General features: G+C 42.8%; 1 protein-coding gene across 1 annotated transcript; it reads left to right on the plus strand.

Moving 5' to 3' along the window:
- Positions 1-460: 460 nt before the first annotated feature.
- Positions 461-19,447, plus strand: map3k3 (mitogen-activated protein kinase kinase kinase 3). The gene is made up of 17 exons (XM_076085775.1): positions 461-1,627; positions 5,310-5,389; positions 5,942-6,063; positions 7,048-7,088; positions 7,554-7,653; positions 7,822-7,935; positions 8,151-8,271; positions 9,046-9,179; positions 9,603-9,676; positions 9,856-9,923; positions 10,199-10,294; positions 10,452-10,613; positions 10,939-11,087; positions 12,228-12,359; positions 13,204-13,333; positions 13,468-13,645; positions 14,273-19,447. Exons 2-17 carry the CDS (start codon positions 5,386-5,388, stop codon positions 14,499-14,501), a joined length of 1,854 nt encoding a protein of 617 aa, XP_075941890.1. The 5' UTR covers positions 461-1,627; positions 5,310-5,385; the 3' UTR covers positions 14,502-19,447.
- Positions 19,448-20,826: the final 1,379 nt, after the last annotated feature.

Below are 20,826 nucleotides of genomic sequence, written 5' to 3' on the forward strand. Positions count from 1 at the left end.
CTGCTTTTACATTAATTAATGAGTAATAATAATCAAATGATATGCATCAGTCACAGGTACTTGTAGCTTTTTCCACAGAGACAGACTGCTTAACCCATGATTTTGAGGTACTTTTTTAATCCCACTTTATACCTATACTCTACTACATTTCAGAGGCCTTTATTATCGTTACTAGTTACTTTACAGATTCAGATTAATACAAAGTATAATCAACACATATTATAGATTAAGCAGCCCATCAGTATATAAAATTAGCTCTACCTTTACCAACTGCAACATGAACGTGATTGAGTGATCTGACTTCTTTCTCCACCAGTTTATTGCATCAATTAAGAGGCAACAACCTGTGCTTAAGTGCACATTTGAAACCACGATTTTACTTACAGCTTTGAAAGCAGCACAGAATCACGTCACAGCTAGTCCTTCCCCCACATTGTGCGCGCGCCTGCAGAAACAACAGCGCGCGTCCGCCAACTGCACGGCTTTTATTTAGATAGTTTATAACCAGACATCCCCCTGAGAATAAACCCATGTTATTAGTACACACTTATGGACGACGGCAAAGTGAAGCACTTGGAGGACATGGACGCGGCAGTGGAGGACAGTTTTCACCACTTGTTGGAAGCTTAGAAGCGGGTTCCGGTGGCGATATTTTCTCTGTCAGGAAGTTTGACGTCCTCGGTTGAAGATTAGGAGCGTTTCTTACTTTGTTTTGGTTTTGGGGGTAAAGTTGTGGAAACCTCACGACAACTCGCTGACTCTGAGAAAAGACATTAAAGTCAGTTTGGCTCTCACATGAATGTGGGAACCAGAAGCTCTGCGAGGTTAAGTGTATAATAAACGTAACGTTATACTTATTGGGTATTTTTTCTGCTTGCGTCATTTTAGCCAGTTTTTGCGCTCAATTAAATTGCACTTTTTTTAATAGGCCTTTGTGCATCATATATGCTGATGTTAATGGACATATCCAAGTTGGTATATGCGACGTAGTTATATTCAAAAATAAAGATATCTGCAGTCTGGACTATTCTGGACTCCAACCTGGCAACACAGAGGAGGAAAATCTGCAAACTTAGCAGGAAGAGAGGCGATCAAAATCACGGAAATCGTTCATACTCATAAATGGATTTCATACAGGCCACACGGTTATTGTTGCACCTTGTTTGGTAGTTTTTTTGTGTCACCGACATGCGAGCCTGAACGCGTTGGTATCGTGTGAGTGTGTGTGACGAATGTGAAAATGTTTTGGAAATTTAAGTTTTCCAAAGACCCGCGGCTGGAGCGGAGCAGAGGTTTATCTTCGGGACACATCTGGAGCAGCCTGATGTAGGCTTGTTTTTCCCTCCATCGGAATATTGTCTCTGCAACACTCACAGCTGTCTGATGTGTTTTTACTACCTGGACATTATCCGTTTGTTTTCCATTTAAAAAAAAGACCAAATTACCTGGCGGGGTCAGCCCCGCCATGGGGACCCCTCTCACGCGCTACCCGGTGTGTCGGTTTGACTGATGGGACGTGATCAACGGCTGGACCTACTGCGTCGTCCCAGCCGCGAGAAACCGGTGACCGTGGTTGGGTTGCACGCGGGAGAAGTCTTGTCCTGACGGAGGTCGTCAAAGGCGACAGGTGAGGGTTGTGCACGTGACAGGTATAAACTGAGTGGAATGTGCTGCGTTCAGGTCGTGTGGGGTGAAATTGTACTGTGAGGTATTTTCAATGCAACCCAGTAACAAGAACAAAGTATAACATAGTTTTCTTGTCGTAAAAAATATATATTTTCCAACATGAATTCCTATATTTCAGGTGACTCCTTTATGTAATTGTTGGCCTCAAAGTCGTCAGATTCAAATAGACAGAGTGTCTAAAACTACTGTAATAAGTCCTTAAAATAAGTTTATAAATTGCTGAAGCTGTAGTTGTCCCCATTCAAAGGACTTGACTTCAATGTCCTCTATGCTGCAACTATGCTTAAAAAAATCAGAGCAGCAGAGGAAAGATGATGACAATTAATCCACCAATAAATACACATCTGCAATCAAGTAGAGCGCTATGTGTGCTGTACAACACAAGTATTTTGCTTTAAGACTCTCAAATGTATGACTCACAAAAGTCCTTTTTTGTTAAGTGTAAAAAACGTATAGACTCTAAATTACAGGTGTAATCATGCATGTACCTGAAGAGGCCTGTTTTACTGTTGTATACAAACATACAACTGCATCTGGAAATATTGATAACTTTAATGTAGTTGTTGTTCAGTGTTTGTCCACGCGCCACAGGAGCAAACACATTTGCACAAGTTAAAATCCGTACATACCAATTTTAAAGTGCAGTTACAGTTATTCCCATGTTACATGAATGCAGCTCCACATGCATGGAGTACTACACAACAGTCTATGATGGAGTACAAGCAGCTAGCTTGCTAATGCAGGCAGACGACGACAAAAACCTGTTATCTGCTTATTAAATAAAAGGGAATCAATATAAATGTGCCACAGTAACACTAGATTGTGAACTGTTGGATGTGTTCATGTGATTGTTTTGTGTTTATAGAGGAAGCAGCGCATAAATACATGTGGTTGTTACCATCATATCACACCATGGTATACATTTATATCTGGTAACTTGGTTCCAATACCATCGGCTCAATGCTTCATTCATTACTCATTCTCAAATCTTCCAATCTAATCTCCCCTCAAACCCACATGTGATGCTGTCATGGGTTGTAACAGCCATCTTTTTCTGGACGACAAAAGATAGCTGTCGGTAGTTTTTGTGGTTGCCACCTGTATAACCGGCAGGTATATGGACCACAGATGAACTTCATGAACTTTTGAAATGTAAATTTGAAAGTATCTGTATGTATGTGTGTTTATTAAAACACTACAAAGGGCATTGGAAACTGCAGCCAAGGCAAGTGCCAGCGACTTGTCGAGATTGCAATATTTAAATGAGGTGGGTTACCCTAAACCCAAAGCACACGTGCACCTGAAACAGGAGAGACATCGGGCCAGGAGATTTTTGCTGTGAAGCACTTAGTCCAGATGCATGACCGGCCAGAGACAGAGCAGGAGTCGTGGCTGGGAAAAACGGCCTCAGACTAAACACCTCTCAAAGCAGACAGAGGAGAGGGGGGGGGGGGGAATCCATGTAAATCCTGCTAGTCCTGGAAATGTGATACAAGGAAAATAAAGCGGGGCACAGCTGACCGGACTGGTAGAGCACAGCCTCCTCCTCCGTTGAATTCCCCACATTCCACCTGGGAGGTAATTCAAATCAAGAGAAGTAGGGAATGGACAGAGAGGGTCGTTGTTGTGTTGTTGACTTTCAACCACCCCTTGAAGTGCTCAAGTTGAGCCGTTCTCTCCAGATCCGGCACCTCTAATTGCTCTCTTTGAAGAACATGTGGTGGGTAGAGAGAGAGAGAGGAAATAATGGCTGTCCTCAAGTGACTGTACATCGAGCAACTAGTGGGGCGTTTATATGGCCCAAGCATGAAGCTCAAAGGGGTTGAAGGACAAAAGTATTTGGCAACTACTCCGTTGCGCAGGGGAACATGAAAGCGGCGGAAGCTTGAAAGCAACGTGGTAACGCTCCGACGACCACAGACGGACATGCCCGGCATTCCTGTGGGTGATTATTACCCAGAAATCCACAGAGTCAATGAGTTGCCCTCAGGTACCGATGCTGCCCATGTTTTCTTCTCAGACAGCCTTTCCCCACTGTGCAGACATCGACCCTCAGAGATGGTTGCAACCTCCTCTGTGGGCTCCATCATCAGACTCTGCTCATCCCGGTCTCACCTACTGATCGATCTAATGTTCATGGGTGGATTTGCTGCAGTATATTTTGTGGGCAAGCTGAAGCACATGTTCAAGGTGCAGCACTTGCTTTGTTAACGGTGGACTCTGGTTTATATCTCTCTATTCCATGACTTCTTAGAGCAGTCGTGGGAATTTACTGAGAGGCTAATCTTGTTTGCAGTGACTCAATATGGCCATATATATATATATATATATATATATATATATATATACGCTTTGGCTCATGGTCAGACCAAACATGTGGTTATTATCCTGGCACACTCAAAACATATGCTGTAACCTAAGAAGGATTGTTAGAGCTTATGAAGCGGATCAGTTTCTCTATGAATGTATGTTACATTCGTCACAATGGGCCGCTAAATCAGCACTTAGTGGCACACCAATCCCTATGCATTAAGTTACTGTGCATAACTATGAGCCCAAAGAGTTTGTTTATGTCTGATTTTAATAGTTTGAAAGGCTCTGGTATTGGATCGAATTGAGTATCAGCAGTTACCTGAGTTGAAGTCCTGGAATCAGGAGAGAAAACTATCTGATCTGTCCATCTCTGGTAGAGATGGTTTATTTGAACTCATTTGATGCAGTGATTGTCGTTTGGTTGTGTTATCTATTCTAGTCATAATTGCTTTACTTTTTCATTGAGAAAACTAAGTGGAGTTCTCATTTGTTGGATTAGTTCAAATCCAATGGTTTATTGGGACAAATTTGGGAAGAAACCCTCTCCATCGAAGGAAATGCCTCAGTTTATAATGGCGTTGACGCCTTGAACTGGGCACATAATATTGCCCCTGTTCACACCAACAAGGGAGCTATAACACTGCGGAGTTATGGTTGTTTTTTTTGCAGCTCATGCAAATCAAAGAAGTTTAAAGCTGGTAGATATTTAAAAAGTCCCTGTAGAAAACATTCTTCCCGTATGAACTGTGCCAGACTGATTGCTGCCAGTGCAGCTTGAATTTCAGCCGTTTCCAATTGTCTCTTCTTTCTCACAGGCAAAACACACAACACACATTCTCTCTCACACACACACACACACACACACACACACTGCACGCTTTCTCATTCACTCAGGGTTCACTCAGTCAGGCAAAGCTTTAGCTATGTATTCTGCAGGCTTAGGTTTCATGTTTTTTTACATGCCTGCAAGGAATTATGTGCTGTGCATGAATAATAGGTTCTCTGATTAGTGTCATATTAAAACCATGTAATATAATTTTTTTGATACCATATATAATTAGAGTGCGGTGCAGCCACTTTGTCATCTCAGTACTGTTTACCACCGAGGTGATGTTTTATTGGCCGAGGTACTTATACTTGCATACTGACAAGTTTTGTTAGACTGGCTAATAACCTTTTGTCCTGTGTCATCTCCTGTCTGACTCTATGACTCACATCCTTCTGCTCTGTCTCCAAGCAAAGTAATACGAGCAGAAACAGTGCCGCGCTTTCTCTTTTTAACTAATTGATTTCTGTGTTTATCACTACAGGCTGTGGGTGGGTTGGCACAACACGGACAAGTTTCTGAAGACTGGTTTGTAGGCCGCGTACGCAAACGTCGCCACGATGAGTAAGTCCTCTAAATTCTGATGTTAGCCAGACATTCAGTGCATGGCTTCCTCACAGCATGAGATAAAAACAGACACACACACACACACACACACTCGCAACAAACACCATCCCTGAGGCCAAGCTCTGTGCGAGCTGCTTCTCCAGACGCTGTCGAATGAAGGATTGGTTTTCGGCGTTATGTAGATGGGGGTCTGGTTCTCTCCGCTGCTCGGGGCTGTGTGATGTCTGTCCAAGCTACACAAGGAGAATATTTTCTCTTCGCGAGCTAGTCCAGCCAAGGCAGAGCTTGCCCTGAGATCAAACATGGGAATAGGCATATCAAAAACCCTGCAGTCCTTGCCTGCCTCTAATACCCTGCCACAGGATAGTCTCAATATGGATGTAGTTAAAAATGCCTGATTAATATTCTGCACACACCTTTTAGTGCAGAACGAAGTGCAAAGGGCTCAATTCGCTCTTTTTTTCTGTCATACACACGCACACCGAGGCCATTCATTATGAAATCCGCACTCTTAATTGTGTATTTTTCCCAACCCGCTATACGTTTCAGATGAGAGGCAGGCTCTCCACTCTATAATGAAAGACCTGGTCGCCCTCCAGATGACTCGCCGCCAGCCTGTGTTGTCGTACGACAGCAGCAAACCCAAGACGCCGGCCCAGGCCAACAGACAGGTGCGGTATAGCTGTACATCTTAACATCTTAGGAGATGGTTGAGAAGCTTTAGGCTGGTACAAAGTCGTCCTCGCAAACCGGGATTTACACCCAGAAATAGTGGAAATGTTATTTGTTATTATAAGTCGGAATTCGGAGTTACAATCCAATAGCCTTAGATCTCACTGTGAGCTGTAGCTCGAACATCTTGGTCCCATGCATGAATCCTCACTATCCATTTGCACACAGTTGCATCACTGTGGGGAAAAACTAAACACTAAAGCTGATATTTGCTCCAAAATTAAGCAGTTAACAGTATTTACTGTTCAGCATGAATTACCCTAAATTTAGAAGTCAGGAGGGCCTTGGATTCGAACAAAATAGTGTTTTTCTTCAATCGACCATAAAATTCTAATTTTGGACCACCGCTGTAATAAAAAAAACCTGTAATTGGATCTCACCCATGCAAGTATATTCTTGTTTCTTAGTATTTTACCTCGGCCACCCAGTTAGCTAATTTAGCATAATGAGAGACATATTACCAAGATAGCCTCCCACAAATGTATGAAATCCAGTTATTTTCAACTTCTTCTCTATGAATACATTCTGCCTGTGTGACCAGTCGCCCACCCACCCTGGCTTTTTACCGCAGCGACCTGCAGCCACAGAGAATAGCCAAAGCAGACAACTCGTGTGCAATGTAGTGTTTGCTTAAAACCACAGATTGTCCCCCTGGGAAGGACAGTCTCCACCATTTGCCCATGCTCAATAACTTAAGTTGTGGAAGTGGGTTTTTTCACAAATGATGTAGCAATTGAGGAAGTACAGAATGACATGTTTTACCAGCGAACAATCTTTGTGTAAGGCCAATAAGTGAAGGCAGTGCATGTGCAAGTCTTTTTCATCTTTACGTATACCTTTTAGTTATCAGCACAGCCTTTCTAACTGCACTTTGATAACCTCCTTCTGTCGGCTTTGACCTTCCTGTTTCTGTTTGCTCTCAGGACGATGTCAGGATAAAGTTTGAGTTCTCAGGAGAGCGGAGGTGAGTTTTCTTTTTTGGCCTTTTTTGTTTTTTTTCATGCAGTGTTGCGTCTGTGTAGGCAATTTACATGCGTACATGTATACATCTCTCTACACAAGTGAGAGAGAGAGAGAGCACTCGCACAGAGACGTAAACACATTCACTCAGGCATGCTGTTCACATGTTCCAGTTCAAGAGAAAGAGCACATCTCAGACTCCACAGCAGCACTTATTTCAGAGACTGGTATGTGAGCTGGAGAACGGAGGAGGAAAAGATGGTGGTTAGCCTGTGGCTGCCAGCGCACACCACAAATATGCAAAGGTGTACTTAGAGGAATCTGCACGCACTACAAACAGCCGCTTGTGTGTGTGTTTTGCTTGCACAAATGTGAATGAGAGTCAAAAGCAGTTTCCCTCAGCAGCCGGTACAGATCCTTTCATAATCTGTCCGTCTCTGGGTGATTGCTTTGCTTTCTTTACGTGTAGGATTCTGGTGTTTGGACGGCCTGTGCAGTTCGAGGAAGTCCAGCAGAAAGTCACGACTGTCTTTGGCCAGCAGCTAGACCTGCATTATATGAACAATGAGGTGAGTGATGCATCGATCATCGACAGAAGTAGCTGATTCACGTTTTATCAGCCGTCTAATGGACAAATTGGCCTTTTGCATGCTTGTGAATCTTGATATGCGTTTGTTCATATATATATATATATATATATATATATATATATATTATTGATTTTTGTATCCTCGTAGTTGTCCATCCCTCTGCGAGATCAGGATGACCTGGACACGGCGATCGACCTGCTGGACCGAAGCTCCAACATGAAGAGCATCAGGATCCTGCTGCTCACTCAGGAGCACAGCAATGTGAGACGCACACGGACACGAACATATTGGGCGTGCGTTCGCAGCGTACCATTGCACAACTGCCATTTCTTCACCGTACAGCAGTGTTGTGCAAAATCAAAGTTCCTCATTACATTTACATTACACTAGCTGGGTTGCTGACATGAAGCGGTTGTTTAAGTGTGCGGGTAAAGCCTTCTTTTAACCTTGTCTTCCCTTCCTTGTTCCAACTGCAGGCCTCCTCCCCCTCCCACCACATTCCGTGTAAGCAGGTGAGGATTAAGTCCTCCCAGTCCACTGGAGACGTTAGCGCGGCGTACCAATCCTCCGAGTCCAGGGGGCGCCACCTGTCTACTGGTACATATCTTCAACTGTCATTCAAACTTCTCTATAGTCTTATCCGTAACAAAATGGTTCACACACTGATTCAAAGGAGGACATTTAGACTTTGTATTTTTCTCAGAAGCTTAACGTTTTGTTAATCTTCTGTCACGGGTAGCTGTCACGTCGTCGTGCTGTCGCCACTTCTTTTTTACTACCTTCTGTCGAGTTCTCTCTCGCTCGCTCTCTCTCTGTGGCTGATCTTTCTTTGGCTTCCCCTTTTAGCAATGGCTCCACTTCCTTTTCCTGTTCACCATCACTAGACGATGCCTGCTGGACAGCAGCCAATCAGATTACAGAATGCTATTAGTGTGGCGGACCAGTGGCCTGGTTTAGGATGAAGTGGCTGCAGGAGGGCCATGAATGTTAAAGCCCGCTCTCTGCCGTTGATTCTCTAAGTTATTATGGAAGCATTCAGCACTTTGATTTGTTTTTTCTTCTTTCTTTGTGCGTGTCGTTACCTAATATTGTTATTTATTTTGACAGTCATGACAACAGTGTCACAAAGGTTACTTCACTGATGTGGTGGTCTGAACTAATGCATGTTTGATTTTGTGCTGCCTATGCTCAATGGGAAATAAACAATAAATGTCAATATAGATGAACAGGGCCATTTTAAAGAGAAATATGGAAAGAATTTTTTCCAACAATATTATCATGACAACTGATGTCCTCAGGCCTGTTTTTTTTATTGTTATTCCTCACATGTCTGATGTTTCTTTTATGCTCATAACTTCTGTCTAATCCCAGGTTCTCAGAACACGGGGCGTAGCTCGCCGCCTCCTGGTTACGTGCCCGAACGCCAGCAGAGGATCGCCCGCCAAGGTTCATACACCAGCATAAACAGTGAGGGGGAGTTCATCCCTGAGACCAGCGATCAGTGTGTGAGTCATTGCTTCACTAGTAATGGGGAAAACCCACCTTAAAGTACAAAAATCGTATGATGTGTTTGTTCATGACTATTGAGATTTGATCACATAAATAAACTAGTTCTTGAAGTTCGAATCAAGACCTTTTCTGATCTCTGAATTGTTTTGCTCATTAATGGAAGTCTTTGTGACGTCATTAAAGTATCTTTTAGGAACGGTAAGTGCTAAGAAATAAAAGCTTTAACATCAGTAAGTTCTGAGAGTTGTCCAACTACACATTGCCAGCGTAGCCGTTCTATAAAAAAGGAAAGAAATGGGCTCATGCTCCCAAAGTTTTCAAACATAAATTCTGTTTTTGGATGGATTTTTCTTTCTGAACTGTGTGTACACAAAGAAGACGTGCATACACACCGCTTATTTTCCATTTTCCCCTGACAGGTGCTGGATCCCTGGAGCAGTGCAGAAAACTCAGTCTCTGGAAGCTGCCAGTCTCTGGACAGCAACTCAGACAGGTGAGGAGTAAAGTCTGCCCGACAGAAACTCACTGTTAGATTATATTTCTGTTGCATTTCCATGATTGGTGTTTGCTAAATAACAAAAAAAAACAAAAAACTGCAACCTGTTTTATGTAAACACCTACATGAAGTATCTCAACATCTCTCACTCTTCTTCCTTCCTTCTCTTTCAACAGCCCTTCACTGAGGAAGTCTCGCATGCACAGAGCCAAGAGTTACCCTGATAATCGCCAGGAGTGCTCAGGTGAGAGCAGCTACAAGACCAGCTCCTTCTAACAACCTCGTCCATGTCCCACATCTTACGGGCTAAAGCATTGTGACAGCCTCTTATCAGCTTCCTTTAAACCATCATGGACGCCGTGGTGGAATGTTTCTATAGACTGGCTGCAAGTTGTGAGAGATGCATTAAAGTTTGGGTTTACAACAAACTAAACAATGCATATCAACCAAAAACATCAAATACTAGTCTGTTTGAATTACAGAGTAACCCTGCTGACCTTTGACCTTTGGATATTTCAGACAGGGAAAACCATATGTATGACAGGGTAGCAGGGAAAGGAGGCACCTTCCCTCGTAGGTACCATGTCTCCCTGCATCATAAGGACCACAGTGAAGGTAAGACGATCCGTATCTTATCAACTATGTGACTTATTTCTCATAATCTCACTTCTTCTATTTCCTTCCTTAATCTCTCCTGTTCGTCATGTGACATTTAACCTCAGCCCGCCTTTTTCCTGCCCACCCCCCCCCCCCCCCCCCCCCCCCCCTCCAGGCCGTCGGACGTTCCCCCGGATCCGTCGCCCCCAGGGGAACCTGTTCACTCTGGTGCCGTCGCGCCGGTCGCTCAATGGCAGCGAGGATAGCGTGGGCAGCTGGCAGCTGGTCGACGCTCACGGCAGGCTCCGTCCCCAAGATCGTTCTGTCGCGCATAAGTGTGAGTGTTGATCTACAATAACTCTAAACATGTCCTTTTGAAAATACGCTTTTTAGGATGACTTGAATTCTAAAGAGATATAAATAACGGATACACTGCGCAGGGTTCAAGGGCCGGTACAGATGCTTGTATCTTGTAATAAAGGTTTTACTGGGTTTCACCAGAATTTACTTTTAGCAGGATGAAAAAACCTCGGCAACATTATTTTAAAGGTGGGTTCGTAAAATCTGCTTCTAAACCCCCTGGGTGGTAAAATCAAAGTGAAAATTGATTCCTTTTGTAAACTGTACCATGTGAATTGCTGTTTTTTGTGTTTTTTTCTCAGCCCCCAGTGCTCCGATGACGTGGCGGCGGGGGAAGCTTCTGGGCCAGGGAGCGTTTGGTCGGGTTTACCTGTGTTACGATGTGGATACTGGGAGGGAACTGGCTGCCAAGCAGGTCCAGTTTGATCCTGAGAGTCCTGAGACCAGCAAGGTGAGATTACATCAACTTTTCTTGTGCTCTCCTATTTTCTCTTGTTGGTACTGTTCAGAACATTTCCACAGTTGCTTATGGACATGCAACCTCTTGTTAGCGCTTTAGTTGTGAAAAAAAGAAAAGTCTGCTTTCCTGACATGTCGCTACTTCTTGGTGCACATTAATTAGTCTGCTGTTTTTGTCAGGAAATAGTGTCATTTCCTCTTGACTTATATCAGTCATGGATGTTGACGTTACAGTCTTTTGAAAAACCAAACCATAGTGTGTTGATTAATAACAAATCTGCAACTCTGCACTACTGCCCAACTGTAAAACCGCCAAGAATGACCTCATATGTTGTGCATGTTAATCACTTCATCGTGCTGGAACGCAGAGAATTAGCATTACTCAGCATTTGATTAATCAATCCGCTACTTAAGTTCCGTGTTCTGAGGTCACGTGTTAAGCCACACACACTTTATTTCATCCTTTGCCACATAAACAAAATCATTAATAAACAACTCAAGAAGTGGAATGTATTGAAGAGGTTTTCTTTCCTCCCTCAACCCCCCCCCCCCCTTCTTTGCCATTTCAATGTCTTTTCCTGTCTTCCACAGAGAAAACACGCACTGTCACTTCCTGTGTCTGAAAGAAGCCGAGTGTTGTGGGGGGGAGCGGTGGCAGTGAGGGGGGATTGCCTTGGCCTCCCATCACCTCTTTGCACCCCTCCCCCAGCCTGTAGCAGTTGTGTATCACTTGTTTCTATTAAACTGGGACTCGGGGATTATTTTTACTGCCCACTGTCTCCCGCTATGTCGTGGCCTCCTTCTCCGAAGTAAACACAGGAACTCCTTTTGGGGAACTGTTCTGTCGGCGTTAATTTACTCCATGCTTTTAGGTTTCACTTTTGGCAGACTTCACATGCAGCCATAAATCGCTGTGTTTATAGTCACGTTTGTTTGTCATCAGTGGTAACAGATATGTCGGAGCCTCAGTGGCTCCGCCGTGTCCACAAAATGCATTTTGTTTACATGTGAAAACAGTAAATCAACAGAGACGCATTGTTCAGAAAGGACAGCTTTTATGTTTAATGTCTGAGCGGTTGTTGTTTGAATGTTCAGTGTGTGATTTCTCTGCTTCTCTTTGTTATCCGCACAGGAGGTCAGCGCTTTGGAGTGTGAAATCCAGTTGCTGAAGAATCTGCATCACGAGCGTATTGTTCAGTATTACGGCTGTCTGAGGGACCACAATGAGAAGACTCTCACTATTTTCATGGAGTACATGCCGGGGGTGAGTCCCCAGCAACTTTCAACGTCACAGCTTCAATTCCATAACCTCAGTCTTTGTGATCAGTCACATAAGAGCATTAAAAAAAAGACACGAGGAGAGCAAACAAAGTACAGCAATCAGTTCTCGTGACTTAACATTTTGATTTGCTATAAAGTTGGTGATTTAGGAAGTATTCATTGGCGACTGTGGCTAAGTGGAGAGCAGGGCCATCCTTCAATCAGAGGATCGGCGGTTCGATCCCCGGCTCTGCTAGTCGCATGTCGATGTGTCCTTGAGCAAGACACTTAACCCCAAAAGTGCTCCCATAGCTGTGTGTAGGTAGAATCTAAATTGTAAGTCGCTTTGGATGAAAGCGTCTGCTAAATGACTGTAATGTAATGTAATTCAGAAGTATGGGTGGGCATGTTTCCTCTATCACTTCCCCTGAATTTAGGTTTAATACTTTTATATAGCCTGGGAACCTTTTTAGGAACTCAGGAACTAAATTATGACCTCAGTAACCTTGTTTCAGTTTGGAATCTGGGCCGTAGTTGTGCAGCCAACTTCTTATTAAGTCTAAGAAACAAAGGAGATAAAGAGACAGTGATCCTTTATCACTGAAGAAGTTCTTCAGATGCGGTGAAAATGCCAGCACAAATGCAATCTTTTTTATTTGAGTTCCTTTCTGGGACTAAAGGCCCTTTACATTACATTGCCCGTACTTTGAATGCATAACACAAATCTTTCAGGTGCCAGATAACTTTAACTTTACTCCCTCTGTTCTGGGCTCAGACCTTCGGTGATGCGGTAGATTGGTGGTCTGTGTGCTGTTGTGTGAAGCACATGTGGTTTTTTTCTCTATCAGGGTTCAGTCAAAGACCAGCTGAAGGCCTACGGGGCGCTGACAGAAAACGTGACCCGGAAGTACACGAGACAGATCCTGGAGGGCATGTCCTATCTGCACAGCAACATGATCGTACACAGGGACATCAAAGGTAGTCCTGTTCAACCGCAGAGGCTTGAGCATTACACTGTTCACTGTTTAAATATATAGAGATGTTTGGGGTTTTCACAGCATGTGGAAGGTCATTGGTGAGTTGAAATATTTACACGCTTCATGTCAACTCAGGTGCCAACATCCTGCGGGATTCGGCGGGCAACGTGAAGCTCGGGGACTTCGGTGCCAGCAAGAGGCTGCAGACCATCTGCATGTCTGGAACCGGCATCCGCTCTGTGACTGGCACCCCCTACTGGATGAGCCCGGAGGTGATCAGTGGCGAGGGCTACGGCAGGAAGGCCGATGTCTGGTAAGACACACAGCAGTGTAGTTTAAAGTTTCATCCCTCTTTCTCAAGAAAAGGTCTTCAGGGATAGATGTCACGCTTGAGCTAAATTATTAGTTGATAAATTATTGCTTGGTACAAGCAACAATTTGATGGAAATGCATCTTTTAGTAAGAATCGTTTAGTTTGAATTCAGGTTATTTTCATGTGAGGACTCGGTAGAAATACCATCATTCAGCAAGATGATATTGAGTAGGATCCAGTGGCACAATCTCTGTCCTCCTAAAAGGAAAGGTTTTTAATAAAGTGAGGAGTCTGATCCCAGAACAACATTCCATCATGCAATCTGATTGGGTGGTGACCTACCAGTCGAGTGATGTGATTGGCTGAAGGCCAGTCAGACAGGTCGTAACAGAGGCTGGTATGTTCCAGGTTCTTAGGCCGGGTTGGAGAGGGAGTAATGCTCCCAGGAGGGCTTGTACCTCCCAAATAGGTGGAGGAGGCCCTCTGCAGCCAGCATGTTTCCACTCAAAACATTCCTGTAAAGCTTCAGTATCGAGCTGCTAATACGTGGTATTTGTTTCAGCATGTTATGTGACTCCACTGCATGATGAAAGTAAAGCAAAAATAAATCACGCACTTGTTTGACAGGAGCCTTGGTTGTACGGTGGTAGAGATGCTGACAGAAAAGCCTCCGTGGGCTGAATACGAGGCCATGGCGGCCATATTCAAGATCGCCACCCAGCCCACCAACCCGCTGCTGCCCTCGCACACCTCCGACCAGGCACGGGACTTCATAAGCTGCATTTTTGTGGAGGCCAAACACAGGCCCAGTGCCGAGGAGCTGCTCAGACATCCCTTCTCCCAGATTCTGTGCTGAAGCCTGCCTGGTTTCTGAACTTCAACCACAGAGTTACGGCCTCAGCAGTGTCTGTAGCTTCCTCGACACCCAGTCCATGGCAGGAAATCTGGATGTGGAACTGATCTAGAAATCAGTGTTAAACTCACCGAGCCACTGCCGGAGCTCAAGACGCTCCTCCACATAAATCCAAATAACAAGACGGTTTGTCAACAGCGGTCATCAATGCCTTGCACTTACAAGAGTGACCACACGGGGGAAACAAAACACAGATTAAGTGGATTAAGTGCGGATCCTTTCGTATGCACACACTTCAAACGATGCACTCTGAAGGCAGCGTCCTTCAAGCCATGCACCTGTTGTGTCTTCATTGTGCACCCTCTCCTGTGTTGGCATTCTCTGAGAAATGCCAGGAAGCCCCACAGTGTTTGAAACATTCAGCTGAGCACCGTTTGTAAGCTACAGCACACCACTGTGTGCTCAACAGTTTTAATTGGACAGGATTGTTCTCTTTTTTCTCCACTTTGTCTCTGTCTCGTTCTAAACGAGGAAAACTCTTTGAATGTCTGCGTAGGTTGGATGAAACACAGATGGAGCGATGTGCGTAGAGTAGCTGGTGTTTAGTGGAAGAATAATGTTTAGCTGCACCAATATTGAACAGACCGAGGCATGTTTTGATTTAAGCCCTTCAGAATTAAGACATCAATTTAACACGGTTTAGTCATTTTAGTGGTAGAAATGAATAAACAGGACCCTCAATCGACCACGATGCACGGCGTGTACTTGCACCAGTTTGTGTCTCTTATGTATTGCGGTTACATTCAAGTCACATTGGCAAACTAGTTTCCCTGAAAAAGAATTACTTGGTGATCTTTGAAAAACCCTGAAGGATGTTTGACAACACTTACTGCTCAGAATACACTTCCAATCATCTGGATGTGAAAAGGTTTCGTCTTCTGTGCAAAAAGAAAGTGTTAACTGTAGACAAACATAACTGATACCAATTCCTTTGGTTTTTGTTGCATAAATTATGCAAAGATATATGTCATTTCCGACAACCATCTTTGTTTGAATTTGGAAACAGCTTGGGAAACTTTTTGACTATATTGATATTTTCATATTTTTCTTTTGTTGTACAAAAAGAGCAAGGGCGTACGTCATTCCCAGCTGCTTGGATGCAAAATACAGTCACAACTTAAGAAAAGGGTTAAAAGATATATATATTTTTTTTTATTTAAATAGAGCAGCAATTATTTTAGAGTATATATAGTTTTTAAGGACTTTTGAAATGCCTTCATAGCAGCAATGAGTTGCTGGCTGTTTATTTTTCAGAGAAACTAAAGCTTAGCTCTGTTACTTGAAAGTGATTGTAATGCATGAGAGGCACAAACCTAACTGGGGCTATGCAGCTAGAATAACATATTTTAAGATATGACTCTTCACAGAAAGAAAACACTCCCTCCACTGTCACTATTGCTGTCCTTCTAACCCATTAATACATTGAAAGGATTCACGTTAATAAGTGCATTTTAGTACAATCTAGGAATTTAAATCAAATAATATACTTCCATAAAGAATGAGATGTAACTGCGCAGGAGGAGCTGAGTGTGTATGTTTCTTTTAAATTGACTTTTCCATGTCTTGTTCTACCTTTTGCCAAAATGTGACTTATCCTTCCATGTGCCATCCTCCTTTTATAGCTCTTCAGTGTCACAGGTGTTCTCAGCCCACAAAGTGGCAAAAAAAGGGGGCAGATAAAATATAATGCTACGGACTTGTTATCAGTTATATGTGAAAATGAAGCAGGTGATGCTTTTTATGGTTTAAAAATGCAAACTTATAGGGCCTTCATTTGGAAGTGCTCTCCATCGCCTTTGCCTAAGATCTTACTGTTGATTTGTGTCTAGACCGAACATCCCTGACTGAGAAACCGTTGCTTTAAATCAGATGCACTTTTGATGTTAAATGAATGTTCTGGAGTTTTTGTTCTCTTTACCAAATTCTTTTTTTTTTTTTACTTCAAATGTGAAATTTGTTTCATTTTTATTTATATTCCCGTGTCTATCCCAATTAGATTTTTATAAACAAAAATATATATATATATATATATATATATATGTGTGTATATATATGTATAGAAATATATTTTTTATATTTAGACTGTGTCAAATCTCATGATACTTTCAGGACTTTGTGTCTTTAAAAGTAAATCATTGAGAGCAGCTGGTTTTGCAGACATTACAGAATTGGGGTGTATAAATGGGTGGAAAACGAACTCTGGCTGCCTGGTTCTTGTTCCAGCTCCCAAAAAAAAACCACCTTTCCACACACGCTCAGCTATAGATTTAGATGACAGTGTTACCTGACAGGTTACGGAAACCTTGCATCATCTGACCATATACTGCTTTGACACATTGACGAGGTCTTATGAATGAAACCTTTCAAGGCTTAACATGCTGGGAGTATTTTTTACGTGATCTCAGTGTAACTGAAATGTAATTAAAGGGTGTATGTGTGAGCCAAAGACGAGCAGGATTGGAGCCAGTGCTGGATTTCAGAGTTCGCTGTTCAACCCTAGACGACGACTTTGTTTATCCCAGGGTTCAGACGAGAATGATCTGGGCAAAGGGCTGACTGCTGCCTTAAGGCTATAACGTGATAACGTTCAACGGGGCTGCTACTGGCTAAAGGCAGCTTAAATGTGTACAAATGCAAATAATGCCTCTTTCAGGAAAAGACAGTGAGATAAAGGACCCTGTGGTAAGCAAATGAATACAAAGTAGTTTTTTTTTTAGAGATCTATATATTATGTATCATGACAGGACTTGCAGTGCAAAGTCTAATGTATCGACTTTATTTTACAGTAAGGAAAGAAATAGTATGTTGCCCTCTCTGCAAAACAAATAAATTGTTTTGAAAAAAAGTGTTTGTCATTGTCTGTGCCTGTGTGGGCCAGCTGTGGCTCATGGAGACTCAGTGAGCCCAGTAAATGAAAGACTGACCTCATTGTTGGCAGTAAGAAGCTGCTTGATTGATGCACTCGTTCTTTCCTCTCTCGCCTTCGTTTTGTTTTCTTCCTCTATTTTTTTTTTTTTCTCTCATGAAGGAAAACAGGAGGCGGACACGGGAAGCAGAGATTTCTACATCCGTGTCTGGCTGTGAGATGTAGCAGATCCAACAAAGGGCCTTTTTGATGCAGAGATGCTTTGCTTTTGACAGGTTTGTTTTTATTGCCTTTATGTTAATTATATTTTTTTTACAGCACACAAGACTGATAATATGGTTGCTTTAGTACTTTCCTGTTCATTTTCACAGTAAAGATAGAGGAGCTGCATTGTACATGAAACCCTCTTTGTTTTCTCAAACATGGATGACGAGATGTATTTTCTCCAGATGAATCATGTCCACTCTACTTGGGAAAAGACTTCTCGGGAAGCAGAATTGTCAAATAAAATATACTCAACATTCTAGAGGATGACAATCACAATGGTCCAGTTTTATGATGTCTCTTATATTGAGGCAGAACAGATCAAACTGTTTAACATTCAAGGCCATTGTGTATATTTGTGTCCCCCTCTGCTTCCCTTTTGCTTGGTATGACATTTATTGGATGGATTGCCATAATATTTGACATCCCCTCCTTACAGGATGGACAGTAATCTCTTTGGTGATCATTTAACGTTTTCTCTAGCACCACCATCAGGTCACCATTTTAATTTTGTTCCACTTGTTTTTTGAGACCAAATACCCACAAAGTCTCAGGTGAGTATCTAGTATTTGGCAACATCTAGTGGTGAGGTTGCAGATAGCAACCAACTGAAACTTCCCCCATGTGCCTGCAAGAGGGGGTAGGAGAACTACGGTGGCCGACACGAAAACATGAAAAAGGGAATAGCCTTATCTACAGGCGTGAGGTTTGTTGTTCTGGGCTACTGTAGAAACAATGTCGGCCGGCTTTGTGAAAAGGACCCGCCCCCTTCGTAGATATAAACGGCTAATTTTATATTAATATTTGTAGAATTATACAATATTCATGTTTTTATGTCATTTAAGTAAAAGTATGTTTCTGTTGTGGTATTGCTTCATTTAGTTAAGTAAAATATTTGAATATTTCTTCCATTTTGGCACACAAGGATGTGCAGGAATTACGTAGTTAAATCATTTCCTTCGCAGAACAGCGCTGATCGTTTCACTGCTGGATCCCAGACTTGCATCTGTTTGCTTTTCGCTCCAAATTTAAAGTTTTTCTTGGCATCAATATTTCTTTCTGTGAGGGTGTTCTCTGCTTCCATTGTTTTGTCTGTTTTCACCTCTCCAATATTAACAAGTACATGCTTTTCTGTGATCCATTACAGTTTGTTGTATCATCCTCAGGCTCTTGCAAGGATTATATACTCTCTGATGGTTGAAATTTATATTGTTTAATGTAGAACAGGAATTTATGGTAAGTAACATATCCCGTGTTTCAGTAAATCAATGTTGGATTATGGACTAAGGCCTACTCCTCCTTTAATTTCCACCCTGTCCTGGAAATAAGGGCCTTGATGTAGAGATGAAGGTGGGGCTGAGTATTTCCAGCTCGTTAGTCAGAATTTAATTTGGTCTGTGGCCATCAGTGAGGGTGAGGGATGCCAGAGAAGAGGTTCACACTGAGTATTCTGGGTGTAAAAAAAAACAGAGCACAAAGCAAGTGTTGAGTGTTAAGCAGTTAAACTTAGCTGGCAGCCATGTTTCCTTGGCCTGAGATCAGACTGAGTCCAGCAGCATTAGGATTCTGCTTTCCCCTTGTAAGTCCTGCAAATGAAATGCTCTCCTCATGTCGGACACATGAATCAGCTGTTTGACTTGGCCCTCAGTGACTCCGGCAGCAGGGAGGGAAGAGTCTGCACCACTGCCCTTCTTCTCTCTCTCTCTCTCTGTGAATGTTTAATCTTCGTGACATATTACCTCAGTGACCAGAACTGAGGCAACGGCAGTGATTGTCTAAAACATCCAGAGAGCTGAAACAATTAGTGTCAACTTAATGATGCAACCCCGGCATTAATCCTTCGCGATGGAGCCTTTTAAATCAACAAATCTCCTCCAGACTTACAGTGTGCCATCTCATTTAACCTCTTTTAACAGAGACCAATTGGAATTCAAGACACCGTGTTGTTGTTTTGCTTCCTTAACGGCAATAACACTCGGCGGCCAGATAGCAGAGTAGTACGGTGCTTTATTCACTGTCTCCCAGTCCCACTGGTTTCCACCCTCTGTGATTGTATGACCCGGTAACAAAGAAGTCCTTTATGTCACACTGCTGTTGTGGTTTTACTACCTGTTGCAACGGCACAGCTAAATGATGATATCAGTGTTTTGTCTTCCTAACAACAAATAACACTTACACGTTAAATTGATGCTGGAAGATTTTAAAATGTGTGCTGTAAAGTTTTTGTCATTTCTCGGCTGTTTCCCACAACCAGGCAGCCATTGGGGTTCTTTCATTCCTGTCTCTTGTGGTGATAAGTGACAAAGAATAGGAAAATGAAATAGTTGAAAAATAAAATGAGCTAGGGAAAGATAATACGCTTTAATTAATCTTATCAAAGGAAATAAATACAGTTTTATATTTCTGTTTACACTAAATGTTTATGATTTAACTGTCAGTGTTATTTGTTGATGTTTCCAGATACATTTTCACTTGCCTGACAACCTCTTGCTGCTTTAAAAGGTTGTTAGACTATTTTGTAGTGAGTACGTTTGTAAATTTGTAGTAAATGAGAGATGCTGTGACAGTGTGTTGTGTCAAAGGACTCGAGTGTTTTAATTCTTCTTGTCTTCAGGCATGTACACTTGAAGAAGGAGAACAAACGGTCCGTCACAATCTCCACAAATCCAATAAAAAGATCAGCTGAAGTGTCCTGAGGTAGCCGGCCCTGCGGTTGTCAAGGTAATGGGTGAAAATGGTTTTGAAACGCAGCCTCTGTTAGTCCCTCTGGGGTTCTCCCTCCCTCCCTTTATCCCTCCCTTTATCCCTCCTTCCCTCCCACTACTCCACGTCCCGGCCATCCATCTGTCTTTGGAGTCCAACAGGACGTCTAATAACCCGACCGTAGTGAACACCCCAGAGTCCTCGGCTACAAACTACCCATGCAATAATAAGAGTGTGCTTGTGCTCCTGCAGCATGATGGTCAACCAACAGTAGATGGACAGTTACGTGTGATGTTGTTTTGTCGTGTTACTGAGCTGATAAATCGTAGCAAGAACATGGACACATTACATTCATCCATGTGTTCCAGGTCGTTGGCTCTGGTGCTTTTGACACTTTGATACACACTATATATATGTATTGGTGCGAAGTGGCAC

The sequence above is a fragment of the Anarhichas minor genome, unplaced genomic scaffold, assembly GCF_050575085.1.
Source record: "Anarhichas minor isolate MPS153535 unplaced genomic scaffold, ASM5057508v1 ptg000007l, whole genome shotgun sequence".
Taxonomy (NCBI): Eukaryota; Metazoa; Chordata; class Actinopteri; order Perciformes; family Anarhichadidae; genus Anarhichas; species Anarhichas minor.